The 23,976-nt window shown below is 40.2% G+C and overlaps 1 protein-coding gene across 1 annotated transcript in view; it reads right to left on the bottom strand.

The window, feature by feature from the left end:
• ipo8 (importin 8) overlaps positions 1-23,976 on the bottom strand; it is a 75,597-nt gene that overhangs the window by 25,701 nt on the left and 25,920 nt on the right. Inside the window, exons 6-15 of the mRNA XM_033037706.1 lie at positions 22,090-22,179; positions 18,866-18,960; positions 14,790-14,874; positions 9,845-9,979; positions 7,777-7,876; positions 7,141-7,217; positions 6,257-6,373; positions 4,883-4,972; positions 2,450-2,615; positions 983-1,143 (exon numbers count right to left, since the gene is read on the bottom strand). Coding sequence (XP_032893597.1) covers positions 983-1,143; positions 2,450-2,615; positions 4,883-4,972; positions 6,257-6,373; positions 7,141-7,217; positions 7,777-7,876; positions 9,845-9,979; positions 14,790-14,874; positions 18,866-18,960; positions 22,090-22,179 — 1,116 coding nt within the window. The remainder of the gene's footprint in view (positions 1-982; positions 1,144-2,449; positions 2,616-4,882; positions 4,973-6,256; positions 6,374-7,140; positions 7,218-7,776; positions 7,877-9,844; positions 9,980-14,789; positions 14,875-18,865; positions 18,961-22,089; positions 22,180-23,976) is intronic.

Raw genomic sequence — 23,976 nt, forward strand, 5'->3', positions numbered from 1 at the left:
GCTTCCTTTATTAGCTGCAATATGCTGTAGGAAAGCTTTACCACCGCTGTACGCAACTCTAGTTTGGGCACTGCATGCGGTTCTGTTCACTACAATGCAGGAAAGATACGATTGCGCTGTAGAGAATATCTACGAATATTGGTAGGGCTAGAAAGTTTAATGGGATAGGCTAAAATATATGAAATATAAGGTGGCAAGACCTTTGGGGCGGCACAGCGACTCAGTGGTAGAGTTGCTGCCTTACAATGCCTTCGACCAGGGTTTGATCCCGAGTACGGCTGCTGTCTGTATGGAGTTTGTACGTTCTCCCTATGACCACGTGTGTTTTCTCCGGGTGCTTCCACTCTCCAAAGACGTACAGGTTAGTAGGTTAACTGGCTTTGGTAAAATTGTAAATTGTTCCTCGTGTGTAGGATAGTGCTAGTGCATGGGGTGATTGCTTGTCGACACGGATTCGGTGGGCCAAAGGGCCTGCTTGCACACTGTATCTTTAAAGCCTAAAGTAAAATCTAAAGAAAGAGTAAAGAAGAAGGATCTATGTGTCCGAGTAGGGGTATCAAATAAATGGGGCAAAGCTTTAAAGTAGCAGGTAAAAGCTTTAATGAGGAAGTATGGATCTTCTTTCACCCACAGATGGTAGGGGTCTGGAACTCACTTCCTGAAAGAGAGGCAGGCGAGGCAGAAACCCTCATTATATTTACAAAGTACTGAGATGTGTACTTGAAGAACAGGGCTGAAAAGTGAGATTAGGCAAATAGTTCATTTTCTCTGGCAATGAGACAATTAGCCACCTCCTGTATCACAAATTTTCTATGATATCCAGCTGAGACTGCAAAAGATTCCTTCTGTTTAACTCATCCAAGCAATGTCAGATGGTGTAGCCGTGCTACCCTGGAAACCTGAACCAGGATGGTGTGCACATTTCCCTGGGTTAAGGCTATTTATTGTCACAAATAAATCATACCTATTAGTATGTACTTACTAAATGTTGCGTCATATCAACGGCAATAGTGGTCATCTCCTCACTGTATTCGCATATCATCTTCTGAATGACGTTGGTGAGATCATCATTCTCCGTCTCACGGACAACGTGGAGCAGCTCTTGCATCACTGGTCTAACTGAGTGCTTTATATATAATTTAGCTGGGAGATAAATATCAAAGCGTTAGCTTCAAAGTGTTTAGTCAGTTTATTGTTTTTGGCCCCTCTTCCTCCTAGATATTGTTGCACTGCTTCCATTTAGATGACCAACAGGACAATTCCATTTGATGCTGCCCAATAGAACATATTTGTGAGACCTTATATCTGCCTCAAAAGCTCCTTAAGTAAATATCTAAGATGAAGGAGAATAGCAATGTTAAGTCTGCTACTCAATTTTCTAGCCGACCTCTAGTCAACACAAGCTTCCCTCATTAATGTACTTTCACAGTAAATATTAACTCAGTTGCTGTACAATATCAATCATGGATGGAAATGCCAGCATGAAACCAAATTAAGCAATCAACACTTCATTCCCCACGCCATTTGGGCACTAATTTGTCAGGTCCAAAAATCACAGGAAACAGTAAATCTCAGTACTTGTTAGAACAAACAAAAGGAGAGCACAACATATAGTATTTTTCAGCACGTTCTAAATGGACCAGTCGTAACTTTTTGGCTTCTAATCATAAAGTGTTTTCACCAGGTTTGTGAATGGAGTAATGGTCGCTGCACTCTTTTAAACTTCAGCCACAATAGTGAGATTACTCAGACCCATAATCATTTCCAACAAAGTGTTCTGGCACAGGATACTTCAGTGCAGCAATACCGCCCTGATGAGTTTAGTTTATTATTGTCACATGTACCGAGGTACAGTGAAGAGCTTTTTGTTGCATGCTATCCAGTCAGCGGAAAGACTATACCTGATTACAAACAAGCCGTCCACAGTGTGCAGATACAGGATAAAGGGAATAATAACATATTGTTTCAGATAAAGTCCAGTAAAGTCCGATTAAAGAAAATGCGAGGGTCTCCGATGAAGTAGATGGTAGGTCAGGACGGCTCTCTATCTTTCTTTATGGACAACTGGAAACTAATTTAATCAAGTCAAAGTCATGGTCTAAATCATTTTCAGATAGTGATGGGTATGAGGAACGAGCTGCCAGAGAAAGTGGTAGAGGCAGGTAGAATTACGTTTAAAAGACATTTAGACAGGACCAACGATAGTGTTAGTTTACCATATGCAGGCAAATGAGACTAGCATGGGTAGGCAACTTGGTTGGCATGGTGAAGCAGGGTCGAATGGCCTGGTACTCTGTTGAATAACTCTATGACATTGTTTGGCCATAATGAAATAAAGCAGCTTGGCTTTCATGGAAACCAGTCCACGGTCAAGAAGATGAAAGAACACGTGAAACGGTTTTCAAGGATCACAGCAGACACTTTTGTGCAAGTTCTCCCTTCAACTCACCTTGATCTTGATTACTTATAAATGACTGAAGAGCTATGGCAGCTTCAACTTTGACTGGCATCTCTTTATCTTCAATTAAACTCTTCTTCACCAACTCAACTGCGTTTCGTAAATTGAGGTCATTTGTGAACTTCAGTTTGCAAAACGAATGAAGAACCCAACATGCCTAAAAACCATGTCAGAAACAATTAATGTCATCAGCTTTATTAGAAATTGATTGCATTGTATTAAAAAAAACATTTGCAGTTAAAGCACTGGCCATTTTGGGCCCCGAGGTGGAATTGACAGTTGAAAACTTTTAATAATTTATAACAGTGGCTACGCTTGAATAGCTTAATAATAATTAAACTAAATAATAGCTAAATTAAATAGTGTCAAGGGTAATGGGAAATAGGCAGGAGAATGAGGTAGGAGGGAGGGAAACGTCAGCCATGATTGAATGGCGGAGTAGACTTGATGGGCCGAATGGCCTAATTCTGCTCCCATTACTTATGACCTTTGATAATCAGTAAATGTAATTTAATCTCCTCACCCATAGTAGTTTTTAAAATGTCAAGGATGTGAAAAGTGCAATGCTTTCCTGCAAATAACCAATTTATGAATTCTGAATGGTAGATTTTAAATACGTTGTATATCGATTTCGGTTTTATAAGACACAAATTTGTAAAATATTTCACAAAAATGCAGAACAATATTTCATTTGAATTATTTAACAAAAGACCGCCACTCATTATACCGAGGGATCTTGGTAAGTAGCAACACAAGTGGTAAAACAGGCACGCAGCACATTTGCCTTTAATCCGTCAGGTGATTGAGTATAAAAGTTGGGATGTCATGTTGCAGCTGTATAAAACTTTGAGTTGGCCACATTTGGAGAGGGTGCAAAAGTGGTTCACTGGGATGATGCCTGGATTAGAGACTATTGGAATAGTTGGACTATTGGACAGCCTAGGATTGATTTCTCTGGAATGCCAGAGGCTGATGGGCGAGCAGATAGTATCTAGGATTATGTGACATAGAAAGAGTAGATAGTCCGCATTTTCTGCGCAGGCGAAATATCAAATACTAGAGGGCATAGGTTTAATGTGAGAGGGGGAACGTTTAAAGGAGATTTGGGGAACTTTTTTTTTCACACAGACACAAAGTAGTAGGTGCCTGAAATGCAGTGCCGAGGGAGGTGGTGGAAGCAGATATAACAGCAATATTTAAGGCAAGCACATGAACAGGCAGAGAATGGAGGGATTACACCTCCAAGAGACTGACAGTTTTATCAAACCCAGTGATTTGCGTCTGGTTATAGAATCCAGACGTTCTAAGCACACAGACAACATGATGACAGCATGCCAACAGATATACTCTCAAATCCAGTAACATTTCTACCAATGAAAGAGCATAGTATTAGTGCAAGAACAGTTCACATCAAACTGCTTGTTGAATGTCAAATGAAGACTGCTTGTTCAGTAGACAAACTAACAATCATCAACGTTCATTTAAAATTAGGTTTGGCTGCTGCTATGGGAGGTTAAAATGTCTGGCTGCCATACAAAATTCAACCCATTCCATTTATCTGAGTAAATCTCTTTAAAGTATTGCACCTAATGTACAGGAAGGAATTGCAAATGCTGGTTGAATTTGACAGCATTATAAGATAATATGATTGACGATATCTTAATATCAAAGCAGCGTGAGAAACTGCACTGGGTGTAGCAAAGGAGAGGAGGCATCACCTTGTACTCCAGTTAGGACCTGTAGCATTTTGGTTCTGAGTATTAGCCCAAGGAAACAAATTCTGATATTTCTGCAGATGGAATTTAAAAACCAGGAAGTGAAGTTTTCCTTAAATTGCTTATACATGACATATAAATGGGTGTTGACCCAAAACATCACCTATTCCTTCTCTCCAGAGATGGTGCCTGGTCCGCTGAGTTACTCCAGCTTTTGGTGTCTATCTTTGGTTTAGACCAGCATCTGCAGTTCCTTCTTACACATTATAAATATAAAATTTACAGATGTGTCTTTTGAATTAAGCACCTTGTATCCTCAAATAAAGGAAACAGACCTCCATATCCAACATTAAGAAACAGGAGCAGGGGTTGTTCATACAGCCATCTTCAACTATCTCTTAATAAGAACATGGCTGATCTAACCTTAGCCTCAACCTTCACTTTCTTGCCTGGCCTATTTAAATCTTAATTACCAAAAAATGGTCATCTTACTCAGTTTCAAGGAACCCTCAAATGTTAACCACTCTTTACAGATACTGGAATACGTAGCTCTATTTGCTGCAAGTCTGTGATCATATTAACTGTTCTTCCTTTGAAGCATTTCCTGCTTATAAGTGTAGACTACATAATTGCCAAAAGCACTTCCAAGAAAACAAAGCAGGGAGGAGGAGAAGATTAATAATCACGGAAACATAGTACGTATTCTTACCCTTGCGCGGAGATAGCCCAATTCAGAGTTAAAGAGTGGAAATACATAGCTCTGAAGAATTAACTCCATTTGTCCCTTGTATATATTTTTCTGTTGGTTTAAGCATAAAGTTAGTTTACCAGATGAGGAAAAATGTACAATACTTCAAAATAACTGTGAAAATAACATTCCAGAGAATGGAATTATTTCGCTTAGGTTGGATATTGACCTTACATGCATAAAATCTGGACTTGAAAACAATTCTGCTGAGCAAATGAAAGGTTCCTTTGTTCCCTGAAATGAGTTCAAAAATCTTAAGATGTAATTCTGGTGGACACTATGAAATACATGACTAGTCCGGCCCCGAGAGTAGCAACCCATGTGGTAAATGAGTGAAGAATGAGGATTTCCAAAACGAGTTTAGAACAAAGTTTTTATAATCTGCTGTTCACTGTTGGGCAAAGTCCAGGGAGATGTATATTATATTGAACTATAGTACTGAGCAGCCAAGGTCAATGATCAGTATGCAGGCATCATTTTTAGAGTTAAAAATAATACAGGGAGTTTAAAATTAGAATTTATGTGAAGGAAAATCTAATTTCTTACCTCAAATATCGTTGTTGTATTAGCACAATGTAGTGTGACATTTTTTGCACAATTCATTACTACCCATAATCATACCCAAAACTGAGTGACACTAGACAATAGGTGCAGGAGGAGGTCATTCGGCTCATCGAGCCATTCACTGTGATCATGCACAATCAGCAAAACCAAATTGCATGCACTTTGTAATTTTTCTTTGTGAAACAAGAGGGTCTCCAAATTCGAAAGATCAGATACACTCATTAAGGTTGGAATGAGCGAGTAGCTTGGAATTTTTGAACATAACACAAATAAATACTATTTCAGGGACGATATTACCAACTTTTGAGAATAATTATTTACTTTGTGTTAGTTTAAATAACATTACCCCAACTTGCCTGAAAATGCTGACTTTATTAAAATCATGGGGAATCCCCAGATAAGCAACATGTTCGGACCAAAACAGTGAATGATGATAGATCATGGCCCAAGAAAGATAGGAGCAAACAAAGTCACTCCTCATTTCCAACAATAATGCACCTGCCTTTTTGTAAATGCCACTGAATTCCCAGAAACTTGCATTACAGGCAAAAGCCATTTGGCTCAAGATATCCACATTGGTTCCATGAAAGACTCATCCTCAGCTCTTTCCCCTGGTCTGCAAACTACTCCAGGAGCTCAACACTTGTCCTGAAAAAGTTCAGCTAACTAAGTCCATCACACCCATCAATTACTAACACCTAATACTGTTGTTTTGTACTGCCTACACCAAAGGAAGTTCAATAGAATGCTCTCCAATTTTTTCACACTTACTTTAAGCAGGATATCTGCCAGGGACCCAATGACATGTAGTGCTCCATCCTTCTTGCGAGGATCTTCACTTGGGATTGTCAAGATCTGGTAACAAAAGCTCATCATCTTTGGCAAAACCTACAAGAAACAAATCAGTTTGAAGTGGTTCATTGTAGACTAGGAGAATTACTATTACATTAGAATTAATTAGAAATTACAAATCTTGGCATCTTCATTAACACATGTGAAGAAAATGGGATTTGAGCATTGTGTCCTAGATTATGTTGCTGAATTAATTGATCTATATTATTTGTACAATTTTTTAAAGGCTGCATGCAAATATGTAATGATTGTTTGATAAAGTACAATATCATCACATCCCAAACCTCCAATCTCATCTTCCCCTTTATAAAGATTCACTCCACTCCCTCACTACCAATAAATATCGTGGAACGGGCATGCATGCTCTCAACCAATCTCACTCAGAGTTGAACAACAGATTGGGGAATAACACTCCTTTATCAGGGAAGGCCCCCCATCTTCCTCTTCTCACCAATTATTGTCACCTCTAAGTGGTATGATCTTGTTGCTTTGATATATGTTGGCACTTTTTTTAATTGCTTGCAAGTACCAGCAGTATCTGCTCAGAATAAAGATGATACAGGAATTATCCCCAAGTCGTGCAAAATGTAATTATGTACCCATCTACCACATTGTTTTTCATTGGGTATACCTTGTTGTTGATTCACCACATCTAACTGCTGCAGTTTATAGAGATTTTGTTCAAACATTTGGGTTTGCTGAATAAATAAGACTGCTTGAAGATATTGATATTTTAGGAAAGAGTTACTTTGACATAGTTGAAAAACTGATCTGAACTGAGAACAGAGGACGTGTGCCCTCACCTCCTTTCTCTTCTTAGCTGCAGTGTAAAGAAAATTCTGTGCCGCGATAGTTGGAGATACATGGTCCTCAAATACATCTGAAAAATATTTCAATAGTATCAATGATCAAATGCTCATCTCACGTAATAAATCAGCAGCCAATACTGCAGTGGCTAAATATAGCAACTGGTTGATTTTGCTTAGCAACAAAAGTAAATAATCACATTTTTCCTGGGACAATGGACAAGAAATAAAAATTACTGGAAATATTCAGGAGGTCCACGGAGAGACATAATTAATGTTTCAGGTCAATGGCCTTTTATCAGAGTTCTGATGAAAAGTCATCAATGGTTAACTGGTTCTTTTTCTGCAAAATATCTCAAAATGCTGGAATAACGCAAAGGGTCGGGCAGCATCTCTGTAGAACATATGTAAATAATGTTTTGAATCAGATCCATTCCTCAGACCTCTTTTTCTGCAAATCAGCTTGATATATTGGAAATTTTCAGCATTTTCCACTTTTATTTCAGATTTCTAGCACCTGCAGGGTTTTTATTTGCTTTGAATAGAAGGTACTGCCAATTTCTCCGAATTTAGTAGCACAGCAAGAAAGAATAACACAATCAAATCCGGGTATCTTTTTTTGATGAAGCTCACCAAATTTCATCCGAATGTATTCGTATGGATCCTCCTGCCAAAGCTCCTCATCTTCATCTTTGTAACACATCAGCGGGAAGACTACTTCTTCAGAAATGCTCTGCATTAATAATAGGCAAGAGAAAGGGTGTAAGAACAATAGTCACAAAAAGAGAAAAGTAAGAATTGGAGGTGGGGGTGGGAGATAAAAGATTTTAGATGTGTGCATTCATTTTGACCATCCCTAAATATCAGATCAGATCATCAGATCAAAATCTATAACCTCCAACATCCAGTCAAATTATCTTAATCAATGAATAGACTAAAGAAGCACAAGCCAAGAATGAATAACAAGTTATATTTCCCCTTGGTCCTCTCCTTTCACCCCACCAGCCTCTGCATCCAACATTTCTGTCACCTCTAATGTGATCCCACCACCATCCCATTCCCATCCCCACCTCTTTTCGCAGAGACCATTCCCTCCCCAACTCCTTGTTCACACATCCCTTCCCACCCAAAAACACTCCCTCCACAGATACTTTCCCCTGCAATCGCAGATGTACCACCTGTACCTACTCCCTCACCTTCCTCCAAGGACCCCAGCAGCCCTTCCAGGTGAGACAGAGGTTCGTGGGCATCTCCTCTAACCTCATCTGCAGCATCCGGTGTTCCTGATGTGGCCTCCTCTACATCTGCGAGACCAATCGTAGACTCAGTGACAATTTCGCTGAAGACTTGCCTTTGGCACGCAAGGTCTACTGGATCTCCCACTTGCCAACCATTTTAACTCCTCTTCCCATTTCCATACTGGCCTTTCTGTTGTGGGTCTACTCCATTGCCAGAGTGAGGCAGCACGCAAACAGGAAGAACAGCACCTCATATTCTGCTCAGCTAGCTTACAACCCAGGGTTATGAACACTGAATTATCTGGTTTTCCCTTCTTCCCCCACACCTTCCCTATTCCCTCAACCTTCTCCCTTGTGCCCCCCTGAACTTGCACCTATATTTCCCCTACCCTCCCACCTACATTCCTTCCTCCTGCTCCACAATTCACAACTCTTCAATCCATTTATCTCACACTTCCTGTCCTTTCATCTCTGGCCTTTGTCCAACCATCTGTCTATCAAACCACCCCTTTACCTCTATCGATTTGTTACCTGCCAGGCTTGGTCCTGTTCCTCCTCCCTTCCAGCCTTCCTCTCCTTTCCCCCCTCAATCAGTGAAAAAGGGCCGATGTTAAGCTACCGAAACACCACCAATCCACGTTCTCGAGAAATGCTGCCTAACCTGCTGTGTTACTTCAGCAATTTGTCTTTCTTCAAAGCCAGCATCGACAGCTCTGTTTCTACTCTATGTAATATTTCTGCTTTCCATTGAAATGTTGAGAATTCTCACACTGCACAAGAACCCAAATTAGAACAAGGATGGTACTGGTAGTGCGAGAGCATCAACAGGTTTGCAGGATGATCTAATTAAGTATGCTGATCAAGTGATGAAGATCCAATCAAAGCAGAATCATTACATGCACACACTTTAGGATATTATAGATTATTCATCTGTTCCACTGGTCCCTTATTCATCTTCAACCTCAGGGTTCTTTGCGCCCACATCAGTTGAGCTTCATCCCTCTCGAGTACACTGCCCGCTCCCACCTTGGAGATAAATTATTTTACCCAGAGGATAATAAACCTATGGAAATCTCCACCTAGGCTGTTGAAGCCAAATCTCTAAATATATTTTGTAAGGAGATGATTAGATTTTTAAACACAAAAGGCATCAGGAAGTACAAGGAGAGAGTGGGAACATGGTATTGGTGTGGAGGATCATATTGAGTGGTGGAATGAGGTTCAATGGCTTACTCCCACTTCTATTTTTCAATGTTTCCTTGAAGGTGGCATTGGGTTGAAAGATTAACTGTGATCGAGCAAACACAAGTGGACAAATGGCTTACTACTACTTCCAATTCTTACGTTCATAATAATGAAAATGAAATTCAGCTTTTACAGAAAAACCCAATTGGCACTTTCTCAGTAGCCAGTCTCTCTTTCTTAGCACAACATCAAACAAATTAAACTCAGATAGTGCTTACCTGAATGTGGGGCTTCATCTGTTTCCACGTGAGAGAGTGATTAACACCTTGATTTAGATAGTTGAGAACTTGCTGCAGCACACGAGGTGCAACATATTGTTTCTGACGGTGTTGATCCAGCAATTTCAGCAATACCTGAGAGAGAAAAAAATAACTCAATCAATGCCCTGCACACCTTTCAACAACATTTGGGATGTGAAAATTTCTGCTTCGACTGTTTCCTGACTTTTTGCCTTACAAAATGTATTGCACTGCTGAACTATTCGAGGTTTGTGGTTATTTTTTGTCTCAATGTTTGCCTGCAGTTATGGTCTGAACTTTATTCTCACCAGGGAAGTGTGACTATCAATTCCGTGATCCAGTGAGTAAACCTTTAGTACTAAGCCATGCAGCCAGGGTGATCTCAAAAGGTAACCTCAATACTCTGAGATCAAGATTAAGAAATAATTCTCCGCTCCCTAAAGCTATGCAGGAAGCCTCATTTGGACAACATCCAAGCAAAGATTCGGACTTGATTAGGATTGTCCATAATTGACTCGTTGTAGACATTTTGTCCCTGATTTTGAACACATCAGCAGTAAAAAAAAAGCATAAACTTTTTGATGGGATTTTCTTACCTACTTTGATTAAGCAATTGTAAATGATGTTTGGGCATTTTGCACCACAACATAGGTATCTGTGCGCGATACAAGAACTGCGGCAAGTGATCTTAAATAATTGTAATGTGCCATTAAGGAGAAATCGCGTGGTGGTAGAAAGCAAAACTTCAATGAAACGACAGATATATGTCGATGGCATCAACCCTTTGACACCATTGTTGGATATCATCCTGCATGATATGTAACAATGTAGGATGGAAGGCAGCTTATATTGGGGGAATGTCAGAGTTAGTTGGGGAACAGGCCAAGATAGTTTAACATTGTTGCATAACATGAACTGCAATGCATTTCACAACAATAAACAGCTTAACCCAATTGTAGAAAATGCTGTCCCAGAGAAAGTTGAAGTTACTGTACATCATGATATACAGAACATTGGCATTAATGCCAATATTCTAGTAGGCTGCAGAAGATTGCCCAACTAGAATCATTGACAAAGTGATAGGAGATTCAACATCAGATTCTCAAAATGGAAATTACTTGAAAAAATGTTGAATCTGTAACTTGCTGAATTGATTAGAGATTGTGAAAGCTGTTAATTCTACATAAAATAGTGCAATTAGTAGCTGTTAATGCCAAAATGTAAGAATTACAGCATAGAAACCTTGGCCAAGTTTGCATTCTTTCATTCTCTCACGCATTATCCCATCCCATAATCTTTTATTCATCTCCCGCAAAACTTTATACGACTTCCCCTTAAACATAACTATTATTTCACTTTGACAACTCATGTGATTAAAGCAGTTTGACATAAAATACCATATTAATGATCATCTTATTTTATGATAACACAAAACTTATGTCCTCCCAAAAATATAAACATCTCTGTATTTACCCTTTTAAGTCCTTTCAGAATTTTTAAAAGTTCTATCAAGTGACCCGTCAGCCTTCTTTTTAGGAAAACTTATTTTACTCATAGATGTGCTCTCTCAGCTTCTAATAACGTTCTTTTAAGTCTTTCTCGCACTTTCTTCGGTGCTTCTGTTTAATATTTGCATTTTCTGTGCATGAATAGAGTTTCACAAACTTGAACAAAGTCTGGACCAAACTGATCTGAGACAAGGCATTCATTATGTTAAGGCCAAACACAATGGATCCATAGAGTGGCAGGGACATCACCCACAGACCATCATCCAGCACGTCTGCCCAACTGCTGCTCAGTATAATACAATATGCAAAAAACTTGAACAACAGAGGTCTTGCACATTAGAGATCACAAGGTCATTTGATCCCGAAAGCAAATGTTCATTCAAGGCACCTGCTGCAACATAAAGATTGCTGAAACTCCACAACTTATTTGCAGTAGCATTGCTGCATGCTCTCTGACCACTGAGGAAGGAAGCCGTGTAACCTGTACTGGTTAGAGACTTCTATACCTAACCAACACATAAATCACGTCAACGGTCACTGCAATAAATTGGAGGTGGAAACAGCAGGGTGCAAAATTCAGAGCATCTTTTCTGGATTTTTGATTTAACAATCGTGAAAGAAGCAAAGGCCCTGCCGTGGGAACAATGTTCAGCTTCATTAAGTACTTCGTCAGAAATACAAGGCACAGGCTTACATGAGTGAGCATTAGTGATGCATACATTACTAATACATCAACGTGCCTTTGATCAGATTCGATTTACAAATCGTGGTGGATAAATAAGTCAATTTATATAGTGCTTTAGCATTGTAAAATTAACTAAATGATTCTTAAGAGTGTTATCAAACCAAGGCACAGAAATGTAGATGACCAAAAGCTTGCTCAGTCAGAGCAGTCGGTTTAAAGGAATGTATTGTGACAAAGAATAACAGAGAGCTCTACACAAAGATTTCTAGAGTGCATAGCCTCGGCAGCTAAATCCATGTTTCCCACAGGTGGAGCTTTAAAATCCATGAACATTAACAGGCCAGAATTAGAAGAGATTAGGGTTAAAGTGCTGCAGAAGATCAGAACACCTATAGTACACCAGAGGTAAATATAAATGCTGCAAAATATCATTAAATCTACAGGGTTATGTAATGACTAGGCCAGTGTTGCCATGTGGAAAAATGGGAGAATTATGGATAAGGCCAGGGAGGATAGTATACGTGAATGTGCTGGATATCATCATTACGAAGAACCTGAGTCTCTGGCGCTGTGAGGAAGCAGTTCTACCAGCTGCGCCACTGCACAAGCTGCACTATTGGCGAGTTCCAGTAAGCAGCAGATCCAAGATGAGGAGTAGGCAGACAGATCATGGTTCATAAGATCATAAATGATAGGAGTAAAATTTAATTTCATCATGCTGATCTATCTCTCCCTTCTAACCCCATCCTCCTGCCACCTCCCCATAACCTCTGACACCCGTACTAATCACGAATCTATCTATCTCTGCCTTAAATATATTCACTGACTTTGCCTCCACAACCTTCTGTGACGAAGAATTCCACAGATGCACCATCACAGGTTGATGGTGTGTGGGAAGGGGGGGGGGAGAGGGAGACAACTGCAGACATCTCCCTGTCATCAGGATGAGTGGAGTTGGGATGACAGTTACATTTCACTAAAAAAGCAAAGTGAAACAGATTTCAATGTGCCAGATAGCTGCTCAGTTAAGGCTCCTCTAAGTATGTGGTGAATCTCAGAAGTATTGTGGGCCGCAGCCTTTGCATATGTGGCATGTCTTTTCTACAGGCGCATTAGATTCAAACAATATTACACAACTGCAAGCCCCTGGACAGCACTTTGCAGGCCCAGACTCTAGTCACAATGTAAAGTGGCAATATTGTGGACATGCTGTACTATGAACAAGTGTACACCTTCCAATAAAACATTAAACTGATAGCCTATCCATTTGCCCCACTTAATGCAAAACATGCTAGTTGCTACGAATTAAAGAACAAGCAGTTGTCTCTTTGATAGATCACCAATTCCTCTCACAACTAACACCACTAAAACAGATTGACGATCATTTATCACATAGGTGTTTGAGGGAAGATGGTTATTAACAATTGCCGGTACACTTGTCTACTCAACAACCACTGCACTAGAAATCATTCAAAGTATTGGTATTGACAATAGACAATAGGTGCAAGAGTAGGCCATTTGGCCCATCGAGCCAGCATCGCCATTCAATGTGATCATGGCTGCTCATCCACAATCAATACCCTGTTCCTGCCTTCTGCCCATATCCCTTGATTCCGCTATCTTTAAGAGCTCTGTCTAGCTCTCTCTTGAAAGCATCCAGATAACCGGCCTCCACCGCCCTCTGATGCAGAGAATTCCACAGATTCTCAACTCTCTGTGTAAAACAGTTTTCCCTCATCTGCATTCTAAATGGCTTACCCCTTATTCTTAAACTGTGGCCCCTGGTTCTGGACTCCCCCAATCTCTGGAAACTTGTTTCCTGCCTCTAGCGTGTCCAAACCCTTAATAATCTTGTTAATTATTGCTAGTGTACCAAGATATAGTGAAAAACTTTGTGCGAGTTATTCAGTCAAATCATACAATCAAGCCATTATGCAAGTACAGTACAATAAGCAGTGTGAAGAAAAAAGTATGGGAGTGCAGAATATAGTGTTATAGTGTTATTACATTATGGTGCTGATAGAAAAATGCAAGGGCCACAATGAGAAAGGTGGATTGATTGTGACTACACCCTTAACTGTCTAGTAACAGTCAGAAATAAGCTGTTCATGATTCTGGTTGAACTTGCTTTCAAGCTTTTGTATCTTCTGCCCAATGGGAGAGGTGAGAGGGAATGATCCTTGATTATGTTAGGTAGACAAAAATGATGGAGAAACACAGCGGGTGAGGCAGCATCTTATTATGTTAGTTGCTTTCCCGAGTCAGCATGGAGAGGTTGGGGGGGGGGGGGGGGGAGTGAGCGCAGAGTAAGCTGTTGGGCTACATCAACACCTCTTTGCAATTTCTTGTAGTCTTGGGAAGAGCTGGGGCTAAACCAGGTGGTGACTCATCCCGAGAAGACACTTTATACAGTTCATTTCTGGGAGCTGTTAAGTAATTATAAACATGCTTTATATCTCCTTCCTGTATCAGTCAAGTCACTGTTCAAAATCTGGCCCGCTATTGTGGTGTCATTTACAAACTTGTAAATGGAGTTAGAGCAGAATTTAGCCGGGGGGGGGGGTGTGACTGTTGAAACATTTTGGGCATAACAGGAGCTCATATGAAGCAATAATTATGTTTCTGTATAATGCATATAAAGGCTCAATAATGCAAAAATAGACAACGTACCAGTTTCTGCAATGCTGATAAGGAACATAAATCTATTTTAAAACCCTATTTGTGCTCTTACCTGCTGAATGCCAACAGCATATGTTTTAAAAAAGAATTCCGAAAACTCAATGTACTCTTTTGTTACATTTCCAGGGCTTCCATATCTGCAGAAAAAGTAACAATAAACATTATATGGTCAAGTTATAAGAAAAATACAATTTAAAAGTCAGTAATTCCAGATCAATATAATTGGTGAGACAATCATCTTCAAATGTAGCGTAATCAGAGATTACACAGTGGAATACCATGTGTATACCACAGTGTATACCAGACAGATCTCAAGCTGAGACACATCTTATGTTCAGTTAATTGAACTCAACAGGAGTTAGATGCAAAAATAATTTAGATGTAAATTGGTAAATCCTATTTCGGATCACTTTTCAACAGCCACTGCGTGTATGGAAATCAGAAGAGTATCCCGCAGCGGTAGAGCTGTTGCCTTACAGCACCAGAGAGCCGGGATTGATTCTGACCACGGCTGCTGTCAGTGGGTTTTCTCTGGGTGCTCCAGTTTCCTCCCACATTTCAAAAATATACAAGTTTGTAGGTTAATTGGCTTCTGTAAATTGTCCCTAGTGTGTGGAATAGTATTCGTGTACACGGTGATCGCTGGCCGGTGCGGACTCGGTGGGCCAAAGGTCCTGTTTCCATGCTGTATCTCTAAAGTAAAGCCTGCAATTGACATCAACAACCACACATAAAAACAGTCACTTGGGTAAGATGCCGTAGAAAGTGGCATCATCACATTTAAAAAAAATCAATGTTCTCAAAACATCAGGGGAAAAGTCAAGAGAACTACTGCTCTTTGAAATATGGGAATATATCAGCCTCCTCAAACATGTGCTGCCATTCAACAAGATCATGATCGATTCTTAAATACTTCCATTTCCATGCAAAATTCCAATCCATTTATCTTCTCAGTACCTAAAATATATCCACAAGCCTCTAAGATACAAAATCTAAAGATTTACTATACTCTGTGCAAATAAATTCCTCCTCATCCTAGTTCTCATCTCTTCAGCCTGAATCTTGAATGCTTCTGTGAGACTGCTTATTGATCTTCGCATTTTCAGCGAGTAAAGTCCAATCTTACGCAATTCCTTGTCACAAGATAACACTCTCATCCCAGTTATCAATCCACACTGCATTCAATCCAAAGCAAGTATATCCTTCCTTAGGTACGGGGACCAAAACTGCATCCAACTCTCAAAGTGAGAGTTCACCAAAACTCAATAAATCTCAGCAAAATTTCCTTTTGAAAGTCAACCCTTTTGAAATAAATATAGCATTTTCCTTCCCAGCTACTTACTATAGCTGATTTTTTTTCTGTACCTCATGCAACAGCACTTTCTGCCTTTTGACCAATATTCTGTCCGTTTAATTCTCGCCCCCCCACCACTCCACAAATTCTTATTTGATCCAACAACCTCTTATTTGTTCCCACTTATCTTCTGCCCCCAGCTCGACTATTCGTTAGATATAGTCTTTCAAAAAATGTAAGATATTTTAATCACAGTTTTTTACCTTTACAAAAATGTGTGATTCTTGCAAAAATCACATTATAATTTTCTGCCAATTGCAGTATTTTCCCAACAGATATAAGCCCAAATAGCCTTTATTAAAAAAAGGCTCCTTAAAGCCCTAGATTTCCTCCATTTCTGCTACATTTATTGTGCCTTCTTCACTGAAGACAAATACAGTATTTTTATTCAATGTCTCAGGCAAATGTTTTACACTTCATGACAGAATTTACATCTGTTGGGAATTTACAAATATTTCATTAAATCTTTCATTAGCTTTTGACCGATGAAGCTCTTAATCTAATTCCCCAATCTACTTTAGCCAAAGGACCTATGTAATTTACCTTATTTAAGTTCAAAAATTGATTTCCAGCAGATTAGTGTCTCTGGAACTGGATACAAATTCTATAATTTTGTGATCACATTTCCCTACAAAATCCTGTACTACGAGATTACTAATCAAGCTTACCTCATTATATTAGGTAAGTTCTTAGACACTGCTCCCTAGTTTCCATCTGTAACAATATATTATAAGAATGGTCTTGAATATATTAATGTAATTAATCCTCCAAACTAACTTTGCCAATTCAATTTTCTCTCAATATATGATAATTAAATTGTCATTTGTGGCCATGGAAACAAGTTTAAGCCAAAATCTTATCAGAAACAACAATCACTTAAGTTTAACAAGGTGATTGAGACAAATAAAATTTCTGGAAGGAAATCCTGTGGCTTCCACAGCTACAGACTGTACTAAGTCACTCTTAAGGGGCTGTTCCACAGCAGCGACCTAATCCGCGAGTTCAGAAGAGTTTACCCTCGACTCATACTTGCAGCATGGTCGACACAAGGTCCTAGGAGGTCTTTGTAACTCTCCTTCATGCTCGAGAGTAGTCCCCACGTACTCGAGGCCTCAGCTAGGTTGCGGCGTATTTTTCAACATGCTGTAAAATGCCCGCGAGTAAGAAAAGGTCGCCATGGAAAAAAATCAATATTTTTTTACTCGTAGGTTTAATCGAAGTAGGTCGTAGTAGGTCGGCATGTTATCCGTGGGTAATCGAGAGTAGTCGAAGGTAATCTAAGGTAGTTGTAGATAGTCTTCAACATAGTCGAAGGAAGGTCGAAGGAGATCGTCTTCACTCTCCACTATTCGGTGTCCAATTTTCCCGAAGCTGGTCGAAGTTAGTCTTCAACATAGTCGAAGGAGGTCTTCTACATAATCGAAGGAGGTCTTCAACATGACAATTTTTCGAACTCTCCTAAACTCGCCAATTAGGTCGCCGCAGTGGGACAAGCCCTTTAGTCTCCAACCCATCACATACTTTTGTTCTCACCACTCCTCCTTTGAAAGCCTCTTTGTTTTCTGTTTCTAGATCTGATGAAAGATCCTCAACCTAAAACACTCTTTGTCTTTCAGCCAACTGAATATTTCCAGCATTTTCTACATATTTCAGATACTCAGCATCTGCAATTTTTGTTTTTTTATTGCAGGTACTGGTTTTATTTCAGTGATGGGCTAGTTGAGTCATTTGCAATGCTCTTGTATCACACTGATATATTATCATGGGATCAGCGTGATTATGAAATAAAAAGGTCCCATCTCATCAACTTAGTTAAATTATTTTCTAAAACTAAAACAATCTTGGAAATTGAATACTCAGTCAATATTGTGTACATGGAATTTCAAAGTCTTGAATAAAACACTACTTGGAAGGGATTGGGCAAGCTGCCATGTCAGCAATGTTAAATTGAGCAATGCAAACTGACATGAGGTTGAGCTTGAATCTATATTTAAATTGTATAAGGTTAGCACTTATAAAGGTTAAACTTTGATCCCATACCCCTGATGATTCACGATGGCTACACAGGAGAAAATTTATATGAAAGGTCTCAGTGACCTCTTGGAGTTCTTCTATTACCTTGAACGGGAGAAATTTCAGAAAGTTACTTTCTTAAAGCACGGGAGGCACGTTGGAGCAGCGGTAGAGTTGCTGCCTTACAGCGCTTGCAGTGTCGGAGACCCGGGATCGATCCCGACAACGGGTGCTGTCTAGACGGAGTTTGTACGTTCTCCCTGTGACCTGCGTAGTTTTATCCAAGATCCTCGGCTTCCTCCCACACTCCAAAGACCTGCAGGTTTGTAGGTTAATTGGTTTGGTAAATTGTCCCTTGTGTGTGTGTGTGTGGGATAGTGTTAATATGCAGGGATCGCTGGTCCCGGCTGGTGAGCCGAAGGGCCTATTTCCGTGCTGTATTTCTAAACTAAACTAAACTAAAGCAATCAACAGTATTTTGTTCATCTAATTCCATCCTACTCCCTGGTGGGCTGGGGGATACCGTGGAGGAACTAATGAAAACTTTCCTTTGTTATACATTTGGATGAAATAAAATTATTAATGCTTTCATCTCCTTAAATTAAACTATAACGGAGGTACAATCGACAAAGGTTCAAAGGCAGTTCTTGTGCTTCAAGGCCTTGAAACAAATCTTTCCTGGATTAGGGTCAAAACGTGGATTTTTTGATGCTGAGGGGCTAAGTAACATGGCTCTTAATTCTCTGTGAACGAAATAATACCTTTCAAAAAGTCTTGCAACCAAGTGCAAAGCCCACTTCTTACACTTCCACCATACCAGTTCAGGCCGGTCATCTTCATCCACTTGCAAGGTTTCCTGCAAATAAAACAAACCAATTATTACTTGTTTAATTCCTTCTGGTGCACTGCACTTAGTTAATTGCCACAATAATATTATCATTAAATCAGAACACATTGAAAGGCACTGCAAACTTTCAATGCACTCAATCTCATATCAAATAATACACCATTTCAAGCTATGAGAATTCTCACCTCTAATTTCTGACTGATATTAAATATTACACTATCACTACATTTCTAGGATTATAATGTAAATAACTTGTGTCAATTGCAATGTAATTCTGCAATTCTGCAAGGGAATTGTAATTAGATGAAAATACTTCAATGTTATGCAATGCGTGCAATTCGTAACATCAATATGCGACTCCTAACCGCACTGTGATAACTCTGCTTCTATTAAGACCTTATCTCAATAAATAGACAAAGGAGGGTAAACAGAGTTGAAAGGTGGAAGAGCTCAAACATTCAAATGGTCCAGTCTTGCTCATGTTTCCAGAGTGGTGTAGTGGTGATGAGCTCAACACACATTTTCCAAGCACAAGCCAGATTGGGGAAACAGTATTTATATCTGTACTGTTAGGTGCAAATGCAGACACAGTTTCACATGTTTAACATTATACTGTGTGAAAATCACCCTGGGGAAAACACACAAGATGTATTATAGGCTTTTGTAGGTATAGATATCAGATTTTAAATTAATTCCCGAACTTCTCAACTAGTTTGAGCGGGGCATTTACAAACCCATCATATTACTTATTCTTGGACCATGACCCCACAGACGAGCACCAGGCCACTATCTCTAACACTATCACTGACTTCATCACTTCCGGCTCCCTACCCTCCCAAGCCTCCAACCTCATCGTTCCCCAGCCCCGCATGGCCCGATTTTACCTTCTCCCCAAAATCCACAAACCTGACTGTCCTGGCAGACCCATTGTTTCTGCCTGTTCGTGCCCCAGCAAACTTATTTCCACATACCTCGACTCCATCCTATCCCCCCTGATTAAATCCCTTCCTACCTATGTTCAAGACACCTCACACACTCTTCGTCTCCTCCACGACTTCCGTTTTCTCGGCCCCCATTCCCTCATCCTCACCATGGATGTCCAGTCATTCAACACCTCCATCTTAAAGCCCTCTGTTTCTTCCTCGACCACAGAACCAACCAATCCCCGTCTACTGATAGTCTCCTCTGCCTAGCGGAGCTGGTCCTTACCCTTAACAACTCTCCGTTTGACTCCTCCCATTTCCTCCAAATCCAAGGCGTAGCTATGGGCACGGGCATGGGCCCAAGCTATGCCTGCATCTTTGTAGGGTATGTTGAACAATCCTTGTACGAGGTGTACCATGGCCCTATCCCCAAACATTACCTTTGCTACATCGACGACTGCATTGGTGCTACCTCCTGCACCCATACAGAACACACTGACTTCATCCATTTCACCACTAACTTCCATCCGGTACTCAAATATACCTGGACCATTTCCAACATCTCCCTACCGTTTCTAGACATCACTATCTCCATCGCAGGTGACAGACTACTGACCGACATCTACTATAAACCCACTGACTCCCATGGCTATCTGGACTACACTTCTTCCCACCCTACTTTCTGTAAGGACTCCATCCCCTACTCCCAATTCCTCCGTCTACGCCGCATCTGCACCCAGGATGAGGTGTTCCACACCAGGGCATCGGAGATGTCCTCATCCTTTAGGGAACGGGGGTTCCCCTCTTCTACTATAGATGAGGCTCTCACCAGGGTCTCTTCTATACCCCGTAACTCTGCTCTCACTCCCTACCCCCCCCCCCCCTCACCTTCCACCCAACCAGCCGTTACATACAACAAATAATCCTCCAACATTTTTGCAACCTCCAACGGGATCCCACCACTGGCCACATCTTTCCATCTCCTCCCCTTTCGGCTTTCCGCAGAGACCGCTCGCTCCGCAACTCCCTGGCCAATTTGTCCCTTCCCATCCAAACCACCCCCTCTCCAGGCACTTTCCCTTGCAACCGCAGGAAATACTACTCTTGTCGCTTTACCTCCCCCCTTGACTCCATTCAAGGACCCAAGCAGTCTTTCCAGGTGCGGCAGAGGTTCACCTGCACCTCCTCCAACCTCATCTATTGCATCCGCTGCTCTAGGTGTCAGCTGCTCTACATCGGTGAGACCAAGCGTAGGCTTGGCGATCGCTTCGCCCAACACCTCCGCTCGATTCACACTAACCAACCTGACCTCCCGATGGATCAGCACTTCAACTCCCCCTCACATTCCGAATCCGACCTTTCTGTCCTGGGCCTCCTCCATGGCCAGAGTGAGGCCCACCGTAAATTGGAGGAGCAGCACCTCATATTTCGCTTGGGTAGTTTACACCCCAGCGGTATGAACATTGATTTCAGGTAGTCCCTGCTTTCTCCTTCTTTCCCCTCCCCATCCCAGCTATCCCACAGCCCACTGTCTCCGCCTCTTCCTTACTTCTTCCCGCCCCCCACCTCCCCCCCCCCCCCCACATAAGTCTGAAGAAGGATCTTGACCCGAAACGTTGCCTATTTCCTTCGCTCCATAGATGCTGCCTCACCCGCTGAGTTTCTCCAGCATTTTTATCTACCTATAATTTTCATGCAGATGTGTCCCCATTCCTGAAAGACTTTTTAAGAAAATGTTTTCTGGCCATCATAAATTTTATTTCCAAATTGTTTGAATCGTTAATCCTGTTTCCAAAATGGTTAATATTAATCTGCAATGAATAAAAGTCTTTTTTTGGCAATCGACTGATATCGTCACTTACGTGTCCAAAGTTCAAAGATATCTCAGCTAATTTAATGGGTACAGGAAGTTCCTGTATGATGAAAATGTCTGGGCTTTTGTAACCATACTGAGCTCATATTTCTCATGGCAAATTAAATAGACCAAAGACCTTTAATAACCAGGATTATGCCATGAGACAAAAAGATGAATAGGTTATATGAAATATGCATAAAGGCACACATGAACACATTCAACTGCAGAAGCAACAGATACATAACGGTAACTGCGGAAAAGAGAGACTGAAAGAATGATAATTATTTTTTTCGACAATATATCTAATGAACTGAAAATACATTCAATCCAACCAAATAAACATACAAAATGAACACTTACAGGAGGTACATCTCGGTCAATGATTGTTCTAAATATCTCCATCCATTGAGTCATGGTTTGTTTATTTACCAGTTGTAGTGGTAGTGCATACTAGAAAGGAGAAGCAAGAAAGATAACCTAGGAGAAAAGATCTCCAAAGAAAAGAGAAATGTCAGAAATTGTCAGTTACAAATGCAGTCTTTTCCATTAATTTAGTTTATTTTTAATAAGAGGTTCATTAAGTTTCACTCAAAATGATAAAGATTCAATAATAGTTTTCCACTACTTAGAGCCAAAATGAATGATCTAAAGAATAGTGTAACTTATTAATGGGAATGGAAAACACCCTTGGAAAAATTGCTTGATGAGGTTTATTTACCACATCTCTTCCCACAGGAAGATATATTAGATTATTTCTAAGAAATTGAACAGCGAACAGGAAGCTGCAGGATGCAGTAATGGATGTCATCTTTTAATAACAGGTTAGATAGCTGTTCGAGGGAAAAAGAAAGAAAGAAGGGATGCAGGTAGTTACATGAGACTAACACTGCCTTGGTAGAATAAAGCTAGCAATACAGAAATAGCACAACTCTGTGCAGCTCTACATAATTAGCAGTTTCACCATTTTCAGTCTGCTTGAAATCATCCAATTTTAAACCTGTCAAGATTTAAGGGCAACTACTTTTCAAGTTCCTTCTGCGGAGAAAAAAAGAGATGGCAAGGAAATGGGAGTAAATTTCCGCTAAAACTGAATTTTGTACACAGATTGAAAATTATTTCCATACCATAGCTTCTTCACTTGGACTTGGAACTAAAATATTTTTGTGGGACCAGGTTTTTGTGTGTTTGACTTGCACAAATGTATAGAAAAACATTATATTGCACATAGAAGATGCCCTGTTACAGCAGTACTTTTTCAAAGTCTCAACAAATAGCTGGTCCTCCCAAACACTGACTTCAATAGTACAGTTAGTCCCCATATCATATTTTACTTTAAAATAAGCGTTAATTTCAGTCCCCTTACCCCCTTTATCTCTCTGTTGAATTTTCTCCCTCACATTGTTTCAACCTTTCCAGCACCCACCTAACTAGGGCAATTTCCAATGGTCAATTACACAAGCTGCATATCTTTAGGACATGGGCGTCTGGATGGGTGAAAGGGAGAAGCCATGCGGTCATATGAAGAACATGCAAACTCCACACATGCAAGTCGCTGGAGATGTGGATGCTGCAGCACGAACTGCAGTAACATTGCTACATCATAACATGCTTGAAATGCTATACCCTATCCCAGCTCCACAGATAAAGTTGAATTCTATCAAGCTTCATAATAATATTGTATAGGTATAAGGCTAAATAAAATAAGCGTAGAGAATTACATTCGCATTCCTGTGGACAAGGATGCACTTCCACTCAAATAACCTATCAACTGCAAGATGATAAACTGGGTCGAGTACCAAAACATCAAAAAGAATCAGAGCCTTTAAAAGAATTGCAACAGAATTGTTGCTCATAGTGCAAAGATGACAAAAAAGTGCTTCTCAGACACATTCCTTTGAAATATTATCACTAGAATGTTGTAGGAAACATGACAGCCAATTTCAACACAAGGGCCCGCAAAGAATAAAATGAATGGATAAGGGCTGTAGACACAGAATAACAATGGTTTGTAATGATTCATATATTGATGCAGAAGCTGGAAATGAAGCCACACTGAGGTCCACATCAGAATATTTAAAACCATTATTAAAATCTGGTATTAGTAAAGTTAAAAATTAACTTGAAGATGTGGAGATTATCGGCAAAGTAGAAAGTCAATGTTCTTCCATGAAATGTCAATTCATTTGAAACATAATTTATATTTTTCCCTTTTGCTGGTATGTTATCCCAATTGACAAAATTTGTTGA

Source organism: Amblyraja radiata, chromosome 19 (assembly GCF_010909765.2).
Source record: "Amblyraja radiata isolate CabotCenter1 chromosome 19, sAmbRad1.1.pri, whole genome shotgun sequence".
NCBI classification, from domain to species: Eukaryota; Metazoa; Chordata; class Chondrichthyes; order Rajiformes; family Rajidae; genus Amblyraja; species Amblyraja radiata.